At 45.3% G+C, this 16,702-nt stretch overlaps 1 protein-coding gene across 4 annotated transcripts in view; it reads left to right on the forward strand.

Annotated features, from left to right (window-relative positions):
- Nucleotides 1-16,702, forward strand: part of RNF220 (ring finger protein 220) — a 229,157-nt gene that overhangs the window by 183,604 nt on the left and 28,851 nt on the right. For all 4 annotated transcript variants that reach the window (XM_040610517.1, XM_040610516.1, XM_040610518.1 and 1 more), the window contains 4 exons: nt 11,640-11,736; nt 12,727-12,813; nt 14,483-14,538; nt 16,260-16,338. In XM_040610517.1, coding sequence (XP_040466451.1) covers nt 11,640-11,736; nt 12,727-12,813; nt 14,483-14,538; nt 16,260-16,338 — 319 coding nt within the window. The remainder of the gene's footprint in view (nt 1-11,639; nt 11,737-12,726; nt 12,814-14,482; nt 14,539-16,259; nt 16,339-16,702) is intronic.

Genomic DNA, 16,702 nt, shown 5'->3' on the forward strand with positions numbered 1-16,702 from the left:
TCTGGACCAGCGCCTAAGCAAACTGTCCTGTGAAGTCTCTGCCTCTGTAGGTCTAGGGGGAGGCAGGGGGGATGCTTGCACCCTTCTGTTTCTTAGCAGATGGGACAAAGATTAGTAAATGCCAGGTTAGCAGCTCCCTTCTGCTGCTTCGGATTTGAGGAGAGGATTTTGTCACTTGGCCTCTCGCTGTCCGTTCCGGGAAGATGGCTTGTCCAGGAGAGGGGATGGAGGCAAGCGGTGGATGGGGCGGTTGGGGAGATGGGGTGGGGGGGCGGGATGTCAGTTTATCGATCGCACCTCAGTCAGGAGAGCTGCAGGCGCAGTGCTCTGAGCACGAGCGGCAGCGTGCTTAATGTGATTGAAAGGCAGTTAAAATGGCGGTGACCTTTTCAGGGGGAATTAGATTGCCTGCCAAGAGTGGTTAGAGGGAGTGATAACGCCAGCTTGAGGAAGCTGTCCAGTCTGCTTCAAAGGGAGAGAGACAGAGACGGGGAAAGCAAGCTGGCAGCAAGTACCATTTAAAGCACGAACTGTGTGGTCTGATAGAACAGAGATTGCTGTCCTCTTTAGATATGGAAGAATTGAAGAATTGTAGCTAAGTTCTCTCCACCCACCCCGTCGTCCTCTTCTCCCCTCCAGCTCCCCCAGAAAAAAGCATTCCTCTGGGCACGGTAGCAAGGTAGTCACCACTGCTCTTCTGGGTTTCTTTTCCTTCAGCAGATCAGTTGCATCAAAAATAACACAGAAGAGAGAAAGACTTTGAAAATGTTAAAATGGTAAGCAGGGCATTTTCAGGGAAGGATACTTTCTAAGAAAGATCAACATGACAAGGATCTGTCTGATAGATTGCGATAACTCTTGAAGAAGGAAAAACACACAGGGATTACTTAACTCTGAAGTTTCTCTTTATTTCTCCATGCTGCCCTCCTCCCAAGCTAGCAAAGGGTTTGTATGTGTTCGTTAATGTCTTACCAAGGGAAAAGAGCAGCATGACTTGGCATATGCATCGAGGGACTTGAGTAAAGCCTTATAAGCTGTAACAAACTACAGTTACCCTTGGGTGCCCATTTGCATTGGATCTCATGTCGTGTCCCATTAGAGCAGCTGCCTGGAAAGTGGGACTATGTTAAAATGCCTAAAAGTTTCTGACAGATGGCTGCAGTCCCTCTGTCAGCTTTCTGTCTCTGCAGAATCGAGATGTACTTTGGTTTGAGCAGAAAATATTGTAGGCCAGCCTTTGCCCAGCATGAGTTAGTTGTCCAAGAAAGAGCGTTGAGGCAATAGCTATATTCTCTGCCAATTTGTTCTCCTTCTAAATACATGCAATATCAGAAACATGCCCTCAGGTGTGAGGTCCTGTCCTCAGAATCTAAGTAGATGCTTTTCAGTTCTCCTGCTTCAGTAGCAGGTGTTTGTGAACGTAGTGACTTCGCTCATGTCTGGTACTGCTTGGCAGAAAGCTCCAAATAGAAGAGCAAAACTCAGTTGCACTTCTCAGTGCAATTTCATCAACACCAAGCTCTACAACAAAACTCTGCAAAATCCGTTTGACACATACGTGGAAACTGAGCATGGAGAAGCATCTTCTCTAATGTTATGAAGATAGTAGTGCAGCTGGCAACAGAGCTTAAAAGTCTTGCTCTAGAATCTCACCTAGTAGCCAGCCGTGCCCTCTTTTTCATGTAAAATATAATGAGGCATACAGAAAAGCTTCAGGAGGCAAGGAGAATTTCCATTTTTCCATGCCATGAGGTTCAGGCTGCATTTAAGGTGATACTAGTAAGGGTATAAATACTGAAATTCAGCAAAAGAATTTGAGCTGAACAACAGAAGTGTGACTTCTCCTGAGAGAGTGTGTGGGAAAGAAAACGTTGCTGGCATATTTAGACCTTTTGGAAGAATGGTCTAGTAACTAGAATAATCTTCCCCATTTCTGTGTAGATGAGTCAGAATTCATTCATTTTACCCTGGCAGGCTAAAGCAAACTTCACCTTGGATGCAGGAGCGGTCTGTGGTAAAAGTGTAGGGAATCTTTGTCATAATGAAATTCTTAATCTTCCTCCCACTTAGCAAGAGCTCAGTTCAGTGCCTTTCTCTGTAACATTTCCTGTGTCAACGCCCCTCGTTGCTTAGTCTCTAAGGTGAATGCATTTATACATCTGAGCATCCTTCCCAGCCTCGCAGTCTTGGTATTTTAGCCTTCCTATATTTGGTTTGTTACCTTCTACTGATCGCTTCTGCCTGCTGTAAGCTTCCAAGTAGCTGAGATGTATAAATTTCATGTTTCTCAAGTGCTTATTCTGTGCCTTATCCCCCCTTTAGAGGGCTGCTGAGTCCCAGAGCACTCGTATGCCTTACCTCAGCCCTTGTGTAAAACGGTGGTAATCCTGGTAATCCCTCTGTTGCTGAAGGACAGTACTTTGTACTTGTCTGATGGAGTAGCCCAACCACTCCTTAATGTTTGCACCTCTCTCCTTTGAGAGCAAGTACTTGTCCATAAGGTAGTACTTGACCTAAAAATGCTAACAGATCTGTTTGCATAGCATTACATACAATAATCAGGTGGGCTGTACCTGAGTATTTGTTCGTAGTTTGTGTCCACATACAGAATTTGAGGGATCCTGTGGCTAATAAATGTCTCCTGGGTATTGTACTGTATATTAACATCAGAAGTTGACTTCAGTGAGCAGGAAAAACAGATGAGAATAGTACATGATTTAAAAAGAAAAAAGTTCAGAATTCCTACCTTACATACACAAGGCAGCGTGACCCACCATGTAATTGATGCTCAATATCATGTGTGTTTAAAGTTCATATAATGCTTCAAGGAACAGTGTTTGCTTCATTTTGGAACACAAAGTAATCAATGGGATTTAGCAAAGTAAAAATCACTTTAACTGGAAAAAAAAATACTAGTGTTTATAGCTGTTAAAAGTCCTGATTGTTGATAGTACATTTTCATTAACTTGAACACATGCAAAAATTTAAGAACCTTAATTTTTATGCTCAAACTGCCAGAATTCATTAGCTGAAAGGGGTACAATCAACTAAACCTCACTGTTAGATTTACGATAAGATTTATCTGTGGGAGGAAGGGGAATTCTCTCAATTTGTCAGTATTACATATCGTGCTTGGGGAAGGAAAAGTGATGTCTGTCACCCAGCATCAGAGGAAGGAGGGAAAAAAAAATTAAAAAGACAGAAAATGCAGTTGTAACACTGTGAAATTGGCAGGGGGAGTAAGGGAGCAGGTAGCACCTAAAACCAGTCAGTTTTTTTTAAACTGACTGGGTTTCAAGTTGACAGCATCCCTTTAAACTTCAGTTTTCTCAGATCTGAGACATGCAACATAAGATCTTCAACTTCCATCTGCTGCAGTTGCGTAGCTGCTCTCTGCCATACATTTTTCTAGTGGTCTGTTTGCTCTGGTTTTGAAAGTCCCAGGCTTTAAGACAGTCATTTTATAATTTCTGGTTTTTTCCAAGTGTCTGCAGTTTTGCTAGAACTGCAACCTACTTCTTGGACACTCAGGTCAAACTTCAGCCTTAAGCACACAGTAGTTGATTGACGTGATTTTAATAGCATTTTAGAATACAGTTGTTAAGTCAGGGGCAGTGAGATTTTTCTAAAGGAAAAAGGGAGCACGGGTCTCAATGGCTCTAAACAGCTCCTGTCTCCGCATGTCGTCTCTTACGCTTGGCGGTGAAACGCATTATCGAGTAGTGCCCGGAAAGTGGCTAACTGCGTTTGACACACGCCAACTCCCTGCCTCCACACTGGATAATTGCATTGTCAACTGTTCAGCAAAGTGGCAGGTGACACTGCAGCCGGATTGATTGTCCTAGTATGGAGGCTCCCAAGACTGTCAGCCACCCAATCGATAGAGTTTACACAAAACACTGTGACTGCATCTGTAACTAATTTCAGTTTGAACCTCGCAAGATGTGGCTGTCCCTGTTTCCTGGCCTCTCTTCTTCTTTTCTTGCATCTCCTCCCTGGGTGAGGAAGTTGCTTTTCTGCTGAAATCCCAGCTTTATTTTGTATTTTGGAGCTGGAAGTGAACAAATCAATGGTGTGTTTTGTGGTTTCAGAGTTGAGGGCATTACAGCACATGGCTAACTAGCAGCTCCAGTTTTGCAATCAATAGGCTGATCAATTGATTAAATTAGCACTGATTTTTCTTTCTTCTTTCCAACCTAGAAAAGAATTAGTTTGGGGGGAAGAGCACATGGGTTTGGCCTGTAAAATTCAGCCCTTGGTTTTTCCAGTCCTTGGCTGCCTTTCGCTCACAAATACAATCTCAGTGCTCATCATTATTTAAAGCAAACTGCATTGAGCCCCGCCGCTGGCAGCAGCCTGTTGTAAGCCAGGGTGTCACTTTCAGCTGTTCACCAGCCTTGCTGCTTCATGCTCGGCTGCCTTAGAAAAGTCATCCTCCAAGCTCTGCTGTGCTGCTTTATTATTGGCAAAGTTGCGACATTCCTGTGATCCCTGTCAGTGGTGCTTATTGATCCAGTGATGTGAATCTGCTTAGTGATTCAAGATTACTTTAATTCTCCCTCTTCCTTTTTTGTTTGTTTCCACCCTCTCCCCAGGGGAGCAAAGGCTTTCAGATCCACCTTCCCCTGACTGTGGAAAACAAGCCATAGCTGCAAAGACCATGGCTGTTGCTGCTGCTTTTGTACTTCAGCTGTGGGTATTGAAGAGCAGCCTTTGAGATACACGTGAGGCTGTTCTCACTTCAGTGCATCGCGCTGGTGTGAGTCTCTAGGAGGCAGCTGTGCATGAATGGCTACACCAGATCAGACCTTTGGTCCGAGTGCGTTTTCCCCTCTGTAGCCACAATTCATACCTGACGGGTTACAGAGAGGCATGAAAGAAATCTCTGGAATACTCCTTGGTGCTGTGAGGGGCGGGGAAGCCTCTTCCCCCCGAGCGTTGCAGCAGCTGGCTCTTACCCCGTACAGTGGAGCTTGCCTGCCCTTTGTTCAGCACGCCGCTGCAAAATGATGTTAATGGTCATAAAATTATATGGCCCCTTTCTTTAAAGGCAGCTGTTCCTCTGATCTGTTAGCAAAGATCACTGTAAGTGTCCGAGACACTGATAAGCAGTCAGGTCTCTGGCAGCCCATTTGTGGCTCTGTGGGAGCTAATAGATGGCATCAGATGGATGCATCTGCTGTTTCAGGTGTATGCTATAATGACACAGTTGGGTGTCAGTTTTCCAGGTAAAAAATGGTTCTGGCTCCAGAGAAATGAAACCCTTGTCCTGCAGACGGGCTGGGAAGCTTTTCATGGCATGTCATTTTTTCCTGCAACAGGCTGGAAAGCTCACCAGAAGAACTATTCTGTCCCTGTTTGTGCTAGGAAAAAATGGGGGAACAATTTCACTGCCTAAAAATGTGGCTGGGAGGGTGTGTTACAGACCTGCAGAAAGACTGCTGTTCAGCATGGCCTCATCTCTGCCTTCCTCTTGTTTTCAAGAATCTCTAATGGCTTTCTCTTTCTTCCCAAATGCCTTTTAAAATAAAACAGCATCCATGCCACCTTGTCCTCTTAGTACTAGTTTGGGATACTTCAGCAGCTGATGAAATAAACCCAGTTTAAAGCCGTTCTCGGGAAGTATGTGTGAGGCCTGGCCGTGTGTCTGCATAAACTACTTTTATTGCCTTCATTGTTTTTACTCTCCAAGAAGCCAACGAGTGACATTTCGTTAAGAAAATAGAGTGAACGTGCTGGAAAGGGAGGTTGGGCAGAAGGGGGTCACTGCAAGGAGTGTAATTAGCAAAGGCCAGTTCTGGAGATTTACGGGAGGCTTTTTTGTCTTCTTTCCTGAAACGTGTAAATTACCAGTGAGCAAAATGAATGCCTCTTCCCAGCCAAAACAGGCCCCAGTAGAGCTGCATGCCCCCGAGATGGATTTGGATTTAGACCCACTTCACAGAATTTACTCAGAATTCTGGATTTCTAGAATATATCTAATGTAGATTTGACACCCACTCCACCCCCACTCTTTGGGACCCAGACAGGAGAAATGCTAGTTATACGGATGAGTTTGATCCTCTGCATGAGCAGCATCCAGTAGCTGCATTCATAATGGTCGTGCAAATAATAATACTAACATCTTAGGTTTGTTCCTCAGTCTTGTTTGGAGCGATAATTGAACATATACAGAACACCTGGTCCCCAGAACTGACTGAGCAGCCCGGACAGGAGCTGAGGAGCAGCGGTGGGGTGCGGTAGGTCTGTGCTTTCCTAGCTGTGCTGATGAAATTTGGCTGTGGTCATCTGGGTCTGCTCTGAGCTGGTTGTCTTTACCTTTCTGCTCCCGAGACTGCCAGTCTCTGTGTGAGCTCATTCCTGCGCAGGAGCCGGCAGTGCTGCCAACACCTGAAGCAGCATATGTTGTCACTTTGACCATCTGCTACTGAACATGATGGAGAAAAGGAGGGACTTGAATGTGAGGCCCTTTGTTCTGTGAATCTGCTTATATATCATGTTAATGACTCTCGATCTTAGCTTGAGCCACCATTCACTTGAGAGATGCTGAGATGACCGGTCATCGGGGGGGGGGGGTTGCACAAAGGAGGTGAGATTTGAGAAGCAGCGCAGAGGTCAGAGAGCATGCTTAGGCATAGGGGATGGCTTAGGGGGAAAAAAAAGTGCTATGACAACTTACGTAAAGGGGAAGAAAAGGATCTCTGATGAGATTTATCTCCAGCCATTATTAATAGGCACATGGAAGAAAGTGGGAAGTGTTTTCCAGTCTCCTTCAAGCTCAGCTGATTCCTGTAGCCTGCCAGTGCCTACAGCCTGGCAGCAGCAGAGAGTCATGCGAATTTTTCTGCTTTTCAGACCTCTGAGTCAGTATTTCAATAACACTGTTGCTTGCGTGGAGTACCTAAATTTTTCAGAAACTGCCTTGAATTGGTGTTCAGGCAGGCTGCTCCGAGGCCAACCCAAGCAAAGCTGTGTACACAGTGCTGGAGGGTGGCGGGCGCTCTAGGTAAGTGATCTTGATAGGTACATTCTGATTGATGGGCGAGTTTGTCTCCCAAACTGTCACAGGGTTTATAGAGGTGCCACTCAATACCAGTGCTGGAATTGCTTGTCAGAGCACCTGGCTACAAGAGCAATGGGGATTGGAGACAGAGCTGTAACTTTGTTTTTTCTCTGCTTAATGGCCCCAGCATCTGACCTGCCTGCTCACTCCTGTTTGTCTGGACCTTAAGGAGGCAGCTGGGATTAAGATTGTCAGAGGATTGTGCTGCTTTAGCATTGGGAAGCTAATTGTATCAGGGCTGGCAGCATATGACGAGCAGTTGCCTCCTACCAAATGCATGGCAAGAGCAAAAAAAAAATCTTCCACAAGGAAAAGGAAAGATATAGTAGTCTGTATTTTGGGTGGTTCTTTTTTGGTTTTTTTTCATCTGAAAGTAGCATTTTCAAATCCACATGTGGCATTTCGTTCCTCAGGCCTTAGGTGACTCTCCTTGTAAGAGTCGCAGCTGCTTCTGTGAATAACAGATTGCGTCTCTTGTGAATTCTTAGGTCAAACTCACAACTTAACATTCAGTTGTTCGATTTCACTTTGTTAACACATTAGGATAAAGTTCTGGTCCTGAACATTGACCTCTGGAGAGCAGCACTGACTTTAGAGGTCTGCTCTAGGCAGCGTTGCTGATAGCCATGAATTACTGTGCGACCTTCAGAAGCTGAGCCTTGCTGGAAGAACCCTTCCCCACTCCCAGTGCACACTATTGAATTGCAAATAACCTGAGTGTGATGGTAGGGGGTCTTCTGGAAGCTCCTGTTCTCCACTAGTAGGTCCAAAACAATGCTGTTGCAAAGGCCATTTCTGCTTGACACCCTCCATGCTCCATTTCACATTTTCCTTGCTCCTGGATGGCAGAGTACGCTGCAGGCAGGAGCTGGAAGTTGTGAGCCCTCTTTACACTTGGGCTGAGTTAGTGAGAAGCAGGTGTGATCCTATCAGGCCTTCCTTGCATTTAGTGGTCCTCTTAATCCATTTATAACAGTACTTGTTCAGAAATCTGGTTTGAATGAGCCTGAGATGAATGAATAATGTCAAGCAGTTCAGACGTCAAATATTTGAACAGCTGCGTGGGTGTTTTCACTGGCTTTGTGCATGGAAGCAACCCCAGGAAGTTAGACAAGGAGGGTCAGGTTGAAATTGTGGCACCAAACCCCAGCCTGCTGGAATTGGCCTCAAAATCCATCCCTGCTGCAGATGAAAGGACATTAGGATGCCAGCGACAGGCCATTCGCTCCACAGGTGATGCTGGACTGAGCTTGATGCTGGACTGAGCTTTGCATCCTGTTCTTTGGTGTTCTCTTGTGTGCAGTGGCAGTACTGGGATTTGTGGACCTTTTGATTCACATAGGAAACATATCTTGTGGATTTTGTTTTTCCTGATTTTTTTTTTTTTTTAAGTGGCCTCTGAAGTCCTAAAACTCAGCACAGCTTACATTCAAAGTCTTTTCTGGGTTCACAGAGGTTACTTTGTTTAGCATAGTTTCTGAATCAGTATTTTTTTTTTTTTTTTTACTGTGTTGCAATGGACTGTACTTGGTCATGTTCAAAAAAAAACCAACTAAAATCCATATCTGGTGAAAATCTGAGAGCTGAATCACCTTATGGTGGCTTCCTTTAGGCGATGGCCTAGGAGTCCTTGTTTGATCAGGGAAGAAAATTTACCCTTCTCCTGCCCCTCATCTTAACCTATGAACTTTTCTGCCATGCCCTCCTTTGTGACTGAAATGCTCTTTCAGATGATCCCAGTGTGTATCTGTCTTCATAAGAGACGCTGTCCAAACCCTTCCCCTGCACCCTCCCTGCATAGGGAGGATAGTACAGTGTTGGCAGTGCAGTGGTTCCTATTACAGAGCTAGATTCAGCAAAAGCTCTGGAGAATTTTCCTTTCAGACTTAAAAGGATTTTCTTAAATTCAAAGGTTTTGAGAGCAAGGACACCAGGATTGTGAAGTCAAGGTGCCTTTATTTGTTAACTGTATCGCAGTAAGCAGATCTTCTTTTCTTAAGCTCTAACCATAAACCACTAGTTGGCTTGAGTCACTTGGGAACAAAATTGATGGAAAGGTGCATGTTTGCTGTGTGCTTGGCATCCTTGCGGAGAGAGGGACACCGGGAGCAGTCCCACATACATTCACTCTTTGGGGCGCCTTTTCCACCCTCCAAGGCACTTCCTTCAAGTGTTCATTGTCTGGCTAATGTTCAGATCACCTCTGGGACTGGCCAAGTCACAGCTCCAGCTTTGCATGATTTGTGTTTCCCACAGCTACAAGAAAAATGAAGAGCTGTGTGTCCGAAGTTTATGGCCTTTGAGAAGTGATGGGCTAAAGTAATGCCAGGTGCAGGGGATGGTGTTACTGCAGGTTAAATGCCATGCCTGTAAATTACCACCCCATCGCCCACTGTGACTTCTCAGGAAGCTTTGAAAGACTATCCAGCTTCTCTGACAGGTCTCTCTTACTCCTCTAAATCTTCTCCCAAACATTGCAATGAACTGAAGGGGTCAAGATTTACTAGATAAGCCATTGCAGCAAGAGAAGACAGCTCATGACATGTCAGCTGGCAGTGTGCAGCCCAGTATGTGACATACTTTTAAAGGGGTCTGCTCAAGGGGGCTGCCCCAGTGACACTGCAGAGCTGACCTGCAAGCATGGCTCCTGCAGTACCTGGTGCAGGCGGTGAATGCTGCATTGTCGATGCTAGTTGTGTTACCTCTGCTAAAAATTAAGGCTGGCAATTACTTTGAAGTAAAAGGTAGTTTATGCTTCTAGGGAAAGGTTAGTCTTAAAATCATTGTCATGCTGCGGTTATCACTCGTTAAGGACCTTCTTTATATTCAGGGAAGAGAAATATCAAATCCATATAAACAAATTTTATTGGGGTCTTAATGAATCGGTGAGAGCATCCGTTCCTCCAGAACGACAGTAAAGAACAGTGTCTGCATGGTGTCCTTGGAAATGAGACCTTCACCTTGCCCTGCTCTCTGTACAGTTGCAGACTGTTAGAAATACAGCTCGCTCTTCTGGGCTGGGAAAGTGCAAGTTTGCTGCTGACTGCATGAGCTTGTGTAAGTGTGCTGGTGAGAGCCCAGTGGGATGAACAGGCTCAGATACCTGTAGCGCTAAAAGGACTACCCTAAGACTTGGCAGTGTCCTCATTCTTCAGGCACACACCTGGTATTCAGTGCTTCTACATTAATTTTAGCCTGTCTTCTGCATTTCGAGCCACCTTCACAGTGCTGAAATGTACCCCCTTTGGGGCATTTGTGCAAAGCCAAGGCCATGTATGTCTGCCTTACTCTTTCAGTGTTTGCAGGTGGGATGTGCTCCCTGGTCTAGCCACAGACTTAGCTCACCAGCCATCTGGATGTGCCACGTCCTCCAGGCTCCACCATGTACCCTCTATCCGTGAGCCACATGTCCAGGTCTGCTGTCTGGACAGTGGGGTGCTAAGTGAAGGAGTGTATGGGAGGCAGCCAGAGCAACCAAATTTCTGTCTGCATTGCTTATGTTGCCCAACAGCTTAGATCTGCTGCAGAATTGAACGTGAATGAGGACCTTGCAGCACCCTAGGATTCAGGGGATCTTTGCTTAACTTCCACTCTCATGGGAGAGAGCATATCCAGTGTTAGATTTACTCATAAGGAGTAAGTATGTCTTCCTTAGTTTCTCTTCTGTTAATGAACCTTAGGCAGCAGATACCACGTGAAGGTTCATCGTTGTAGGTGTTTGTCTGCAGGTTCAATTAAGAGAAGCCTGGTTGCAATCAGCAATAACACAGTCAACAAAATGCTTGGGAACCAAAATATATTTATATTTTGGTAGAAGGTGGCAATTGTTACCCAGTTCAGTCTGGGGTGGAACAGTTCATACTTGCTTCCTGCTGAAGTTGGAACTGGGCTCATTCCTGATCCACCCGTGTTGGAAGTGCAGGACTCTTATTGATTTGCACTGCAGTTTGCTTACATAAGAAGTGCTTGTAAGGAGCTGTTAATGACTGTGGAGTCTGATTATTTTTTTTTTTCCTCCTAGAAACAGGTTTCCTATTGTTAAATGGTTTATGTCTTAAAAATCTCAGGCATGACTAAATGAATTTAAAAAAGAAAAAGGTATTTCTAATTGTATTTTAGCTTCTGCCTGCCCTCTGCATCTGAATTGACTAATTCAGAATGTCCCTGTGGCCTTCTCTTACCTGCTAGTAGTGTAGTTTCTGTGTTAACCACTTCTGTGAAAAATCAGTCAGTCTTCCCTGTTTTCTGTGAAAAATCAGTCTTCCCTATTTTGCTTCAATTTTCTTCTGCCTTTGAGAGGGACCCTTCCAGTGCCTTCAACTTTAAAATAACTTGTGTTGAGACCAAAAGGTCAAGAATATTTTGTTTTCAGCATTGAGGGGCATTTTAGAGCATAAAATCCAGAAGTTAAAGCATTTCTGTGTTTCCTGTGCAGTCTTTGGAGATAGTACCTTTTGTGAAGCTGTTAAGAGGAAAGGACAGCCTGCAGACTGGTGCTGTCACGCCATCCTTGGGAGATCTCCTACACTTCACCTCCAATTCAAATGCTTATCCCTGTGTTTTATTTTTTTTCCAGGTTCTGGGTTTATCATGTGCAGTGGCAAGGAGAATCCAGACAGCGACGCTGACCTGGATGTGGATGGAGACGACACACTTGAATACGGGAAACCACAGTATCGTTTTTGAAAGGCTCTTACTGAGAGGGAACGTAGAGGTGCATCTTCAGCTGGCTTTCATACGGCACTGCCCTGGGTAGTTGTGGATAATCTGTCTCTAGCCCTACTGGATGTGGCACCACCTTCTCCAATTGCCATGTTATTTGAACTAGGAGGGATTCCCAGCTACACATTTTGAGATCCCTCTTTTGATGCAGCACTCCTTCAGACTGGTTGGTGAAGTAGGAGAGATATTGCAGGAGGTCAAAGTTAGTGTTTCTCTGTTCTGCTTCATAAGCAATCTGTTGTCTCCATCCAAGTTGCTTCCGTATGGATAGCTTTTCCTGCTTCATGAGCAGAAATTGAGTTTATTTTCTACAATACACCCCTTTGTTTTCAGGGGGGTTGCACACTATTCACTTGCTGCTCTGAGAGGCTGTAAAACTTTCATTAAGGGCAGTTTTGGGGAACTTCTGGGAGCCAAACTCTTCAGAGAGAGCTCTGGGAAGAGGATCTGGGAGACACAGCCACCAAGAAGAAATTCCTGCAAGGGTATTAGGCAGACATTGGCTCAGCTATGGTGAGGGGGAATGTATAGCTATGAAATTAGATTTTATTTAAATCTGTACCGGCCTTTAAAACTGAATCCTCAACCCTTAGCCAGTGAAAGATCTCTGTACCTCAAACAGGAATAGTAGAATTGTGCAAGTTAGACTTGCAGAGGTTGAGGAATTGGTTTTCCCCTTCTAAGAGGCTGTGATGTTGCAGTCAAAAGACGTTTCTTTCTACCCAAAATAAAACTTTAAATCCAGAATTAAAAAGCAATTAAAAAGATTTTTAAAAAAATTAAAAATAAAAAAAGAGTTAAAAATGTACCAGCCCCTCTTCTTTTGATGTGTCCTCAGTTGGAATGAATTTGTTCTGTATCCCAGATAGTGTCCTAACCATCTCAAAAGCCTTTCCACTGTCTGCAACGAGGCTTTATGTTCCTTAACCCCTTGTGCTCAGGTACACAGAGGCAGACGTTATCCCTTGCACTGGGGAAGAGCCAGGTGAAGCCAAAGAGAGGGAGGCGCTCCGAGGTGCTGTTTTAAAGTAAGTACTGACCCTTTCTAATTTGCTTTCGTTACTTTTGGGGAGTCTCCATTTGTGCAAAATACCCGTTCACTTGAGCGCAAGGATCACGACGAGAGAGACTTACAAAGAAGTATCGTGTGATGTGTGGGTCTCCATTTCTACCCGTGCAGCGTCGCAAAGCCTTCCTGCACACTCTCCCTCCCTTAGCCACTGCACTGCACAGCCAGTGCTGTCTTCTCCCTGAACAGTGCTGGACAGAAGGTGAATTCTGGCAATGGTGAAACTGTGCTGTACTAAGGCCTTACGTGTCATTTTGCTTCATGATGAAATGTGGCCTCTCAGTAGTAGTATAACACGATGCGTGGTGCTGTCTGAATTGCATCCCATTATGTATGTGGGGTACGCAAACTAATTCCTTGGCATTCGGCTCTGAGGTTGGGGCAGGACACGTGCTCTGCCCACATACATGTGTCGAGGATATAGGCAGCCAGCATTCAGGGCACTTGGGGAAGCATTTCAGGCAAATAAAATGAGTCTTAACAGGGAGGTAGGATTGCTTTCTAAGCCCTCTGCCCTGCATAAAACAGGGCTTAAATTACCCCTCTATCTCTTTGACTGAGTGATCCTGTGGGGTCAAGGTTGAAGTGATTGATAGAGCAGTGAAATGAAGTTTTCTTACTGCTTAGCCTGTCACAAACACTAGTTCAAAATTAGGTTCCACTCCATAGAAAAGTGGCATTTGCTGCACTGGATCCAAACCATTGGTCTGTTCGGTGCTTTGCTAACTGTGCTAGTCTGTAGGCAGGGCCTCAAAGATGCTGAAGCTCCTTCACAGCCAGGACAGTGATATTGTCGCAGGAGGGTATCGGGGTACCCTTTAATCAGTGGCTGTGACACTTAGTGCTTGGTGAGACCACTAAGGACCTGAGACATGGACACCCAGTTTCTACACGTGGCTCGCACCTAACACATCGTTCTGCTTTTTGGGCGAGGTCCTTGCGTGTCTCTGGACTTGTTTGCCCATCTCTAAATCAGGAGAGGTGATGTTGTTTGTAAAAGCACTTCGAAATTCTGGCAAGTTTCTGTAGAATTGCGGTAGGGTAGCTGATGCCTGAAGCATGAGCTTATGTTACCTTCTGAGAGCTGATATGTTACCCAGCCACAGGTCTGCAGCCAGCTCTGCAGATCTTTCTCTTACAGTCTCTGTTACTGGCTTGAAAGTGAATGGGCAGGATTAGGAGTTATCGGTACTTCGATGCTGCTGTGCTTCAAATGGAAAGATGGAAAAGATGGGGCTTATGAAGGTGTAAAGTAGTTCTTAAAGGGGGAAGGTATTGCAACACAGAGGATTTCTGGTCACAAGTAAGGTTTTCATCTTTGAAACTACATATTCAAAAATGAGCCTTGGGTCACAGGTGCTGTTTGAGAATTCCAGGCCTTCAGTCAGTATCACAACCACCACGTGATTCCACAGAGGTTGCAGCTAGAAGTGCAGGTTGGGAGAACACTGGTGGAAAAGTGGGCCAGCACAAAAACACACCCGCAGCAGGCCAGCCGCTCAAATTTTGAAGCCTAGACTGATGGATAGAAGTATTGCATGAGAAATAGTGGGTGGAAGGGGTAGCTTTTCCCGAGCACCAAAATTTTCCATATTCAACCTTTAGCATTCTGCCCTTTTCTCTTTTAGTGGTGGCACACCCAGTACTCGAATAACACCGGAGTTTTCTAAATGGGCCAGCGATGGTGAGTGTTGAACTTGTAAATTATTAATTTGTATGCTACAGGAGGGCAGATAGATATTCCATATCTTCTGATTGCCAGTAATTAGGCAAATAGTAGTTACAAACGCTCTTGCACAGTACCAGCAGATGTGTATGCACATACAATCACACTATCTTTTTGAAACTTTACAGCACAATTAACTGTAGTCAGTGGCAGCTGGGGGAGTTCCCAAAAATGCAACTTTAACTGGCATGGTAGCGAGAGATAGGGGTTGGATTGACTTGCTGTCGTGTCAGTAGCAGACAGACTGCTGTGTCACAGGGGGAGCCATCAGAGCTTGACTATGTGATGGTGGTGTTCAGCTTCTGGGGGTTTAAACTATACAGAGACATGTTGCTTGGAGTTTTTTGCAACTGCTTTCTTATCATCTTCCCTTCTTTAAAAGGGTATGCTAGAGTCTTGTGTCATGGTCTGTTGGGTGGGTCTTGTCCTTGCTGTCCTCTGTATAGCCAGAAAAGCCTGCAGCGCTGAAGCCTGCACCTTTAGAGTCGCAACCCTAGGATCTGGCCTACTTCATGACCTGTAGTTGAAAGCTCATAGCATTAAGGGAAGGGGGGTGGGGGTGTTAAACCCATTCAGCTGCCAGGTTTTTTTATAATGCCAGCAGCACTGGAAGTGTAAGCAGCAACCTAGTGGAAATATGAGAATAATAAAACCTGGCGCTTTCCAGCTGTAGATGCCAAATCCATTTCCAGAGCCGGGCAGTGCTGCTCTGGCTCCCTTAGGAAGGGAACTGAAGCTCAGCGACCTGAAGAGACTTGTCCCAACGATTTTGTTCTCTGTTCTGTTACTGTAATGCTTTGGGCATTTGATTCCTAGCCTTGAAAGTACCTACAAGACATAACCTCTTGCCAGTGAGGGAAATAAGTGGGTAGAACCGGTTTTGCCAAGGGCATGATGATTAAATGGAGAACATAGGATAACTATCGCAGGCATTTTCTTCTGTGGGATAGGCAATCGCATTTATTTTCTGTGTGATGTGAGAGCACTTGCTTGTAGGTGCGTTCAGCTTCAGTAGCTGCAGCCACCGGGATGATGAGGAAGCAGCCCTGATGACACTTGCTATGAGCAGTTTTCGTCATACCTTTTCCCTGAAGCCATGGTGCCGAACCAGCCTGGGGCTGGCCCCAGCACAGTTCATCTGGCTCATCTCCAACTGGTATCTCACAGCCCCTCCAGGGCTGGGAGGAGCCGTGGGACGGCTAGCACTAGGAGAGCTATGAGCAAGCTGTTCTGTCATACTGGTTACCTGGCATACATTTTTCTCCCTTTATGTGTCTGAGGGGTCTCCAGAAAAGGGAGAAGCTGAGAGGAGGATCTGGGCTGGGTGAATTTGCACCAGACCCACCTTTCTGGAAGTACACTTTGCCTTGGCAGCTGCATCACACCTTTCTGAATTAAATCCCGGCTTAAACAACTGGTACATCCGTAAGGGTCAGTTACTATGAAGTGGAGAGAGGGTAGGGGTTGTATCTTCAGCCCTGAATCATAGAAGTGTGGTGTCCAGCGAGAGGGCCTCCCTGCCAGACAGGGACACGTAGCATCAGTCTCTTCTCTTTCCGAGAATCAGCATGAAAATGACTCATCAAAGTCCTCTGCTTCTGAAACTGTAACTTGCTCAGACTGTTTCATTGCAACGATCAAATGTTCTCTCACTAATTTGTCTGTTCTTCCCTCAACAGAAATGCCCTCAACGAGTAATGGTGAAAGCAGTAAACAGGAGACTATGCAGAAGACCTGTAAGAACAGTGACATTGAAAAGTGAGTGTAAAGTGGATAGCTTTCATTTTTCTTGATTCAAGGAACCGTATGTCCCATCTGGTGTTCCCAGAAGCAGTACTGGTTTGAGGGTGAACATATTTGAAGCTTTTACCACTGAGAAGGAAGTTGTACAATGGTGTCCAACATGAAGCCTGAACTTGGAGCTGTTGGTGTCCTGGCTTGGTGCTGCTGTATCCATAGAGGACCTGTAGGGAGTTCTCCCCCAGGTACCTGTGTGGTCCAGTACCCAGTGACAAGGAATTGAGCACAGCTTCCAAAGGTCGTCTCCACTCCAAATTGCTGCCTTTTAGAACACGTCGATAGATATATCCATGCTTTCTACCATATTCTAGTTATGGTGGGT

The sequence above is a fragment of the Falco naumanni genome, chromosome 11, assembly GCF_017639655.2.
Source record: "Falco naumanni isolate bFalNau1 chromosome 11, bFalNau1.pat, whole genome shotgun sequence".
NCBI lineage: Eukaryota > Metazoa > Chordata > Aves > Falconiformes > Falconidae > Falco > Falco naumanni.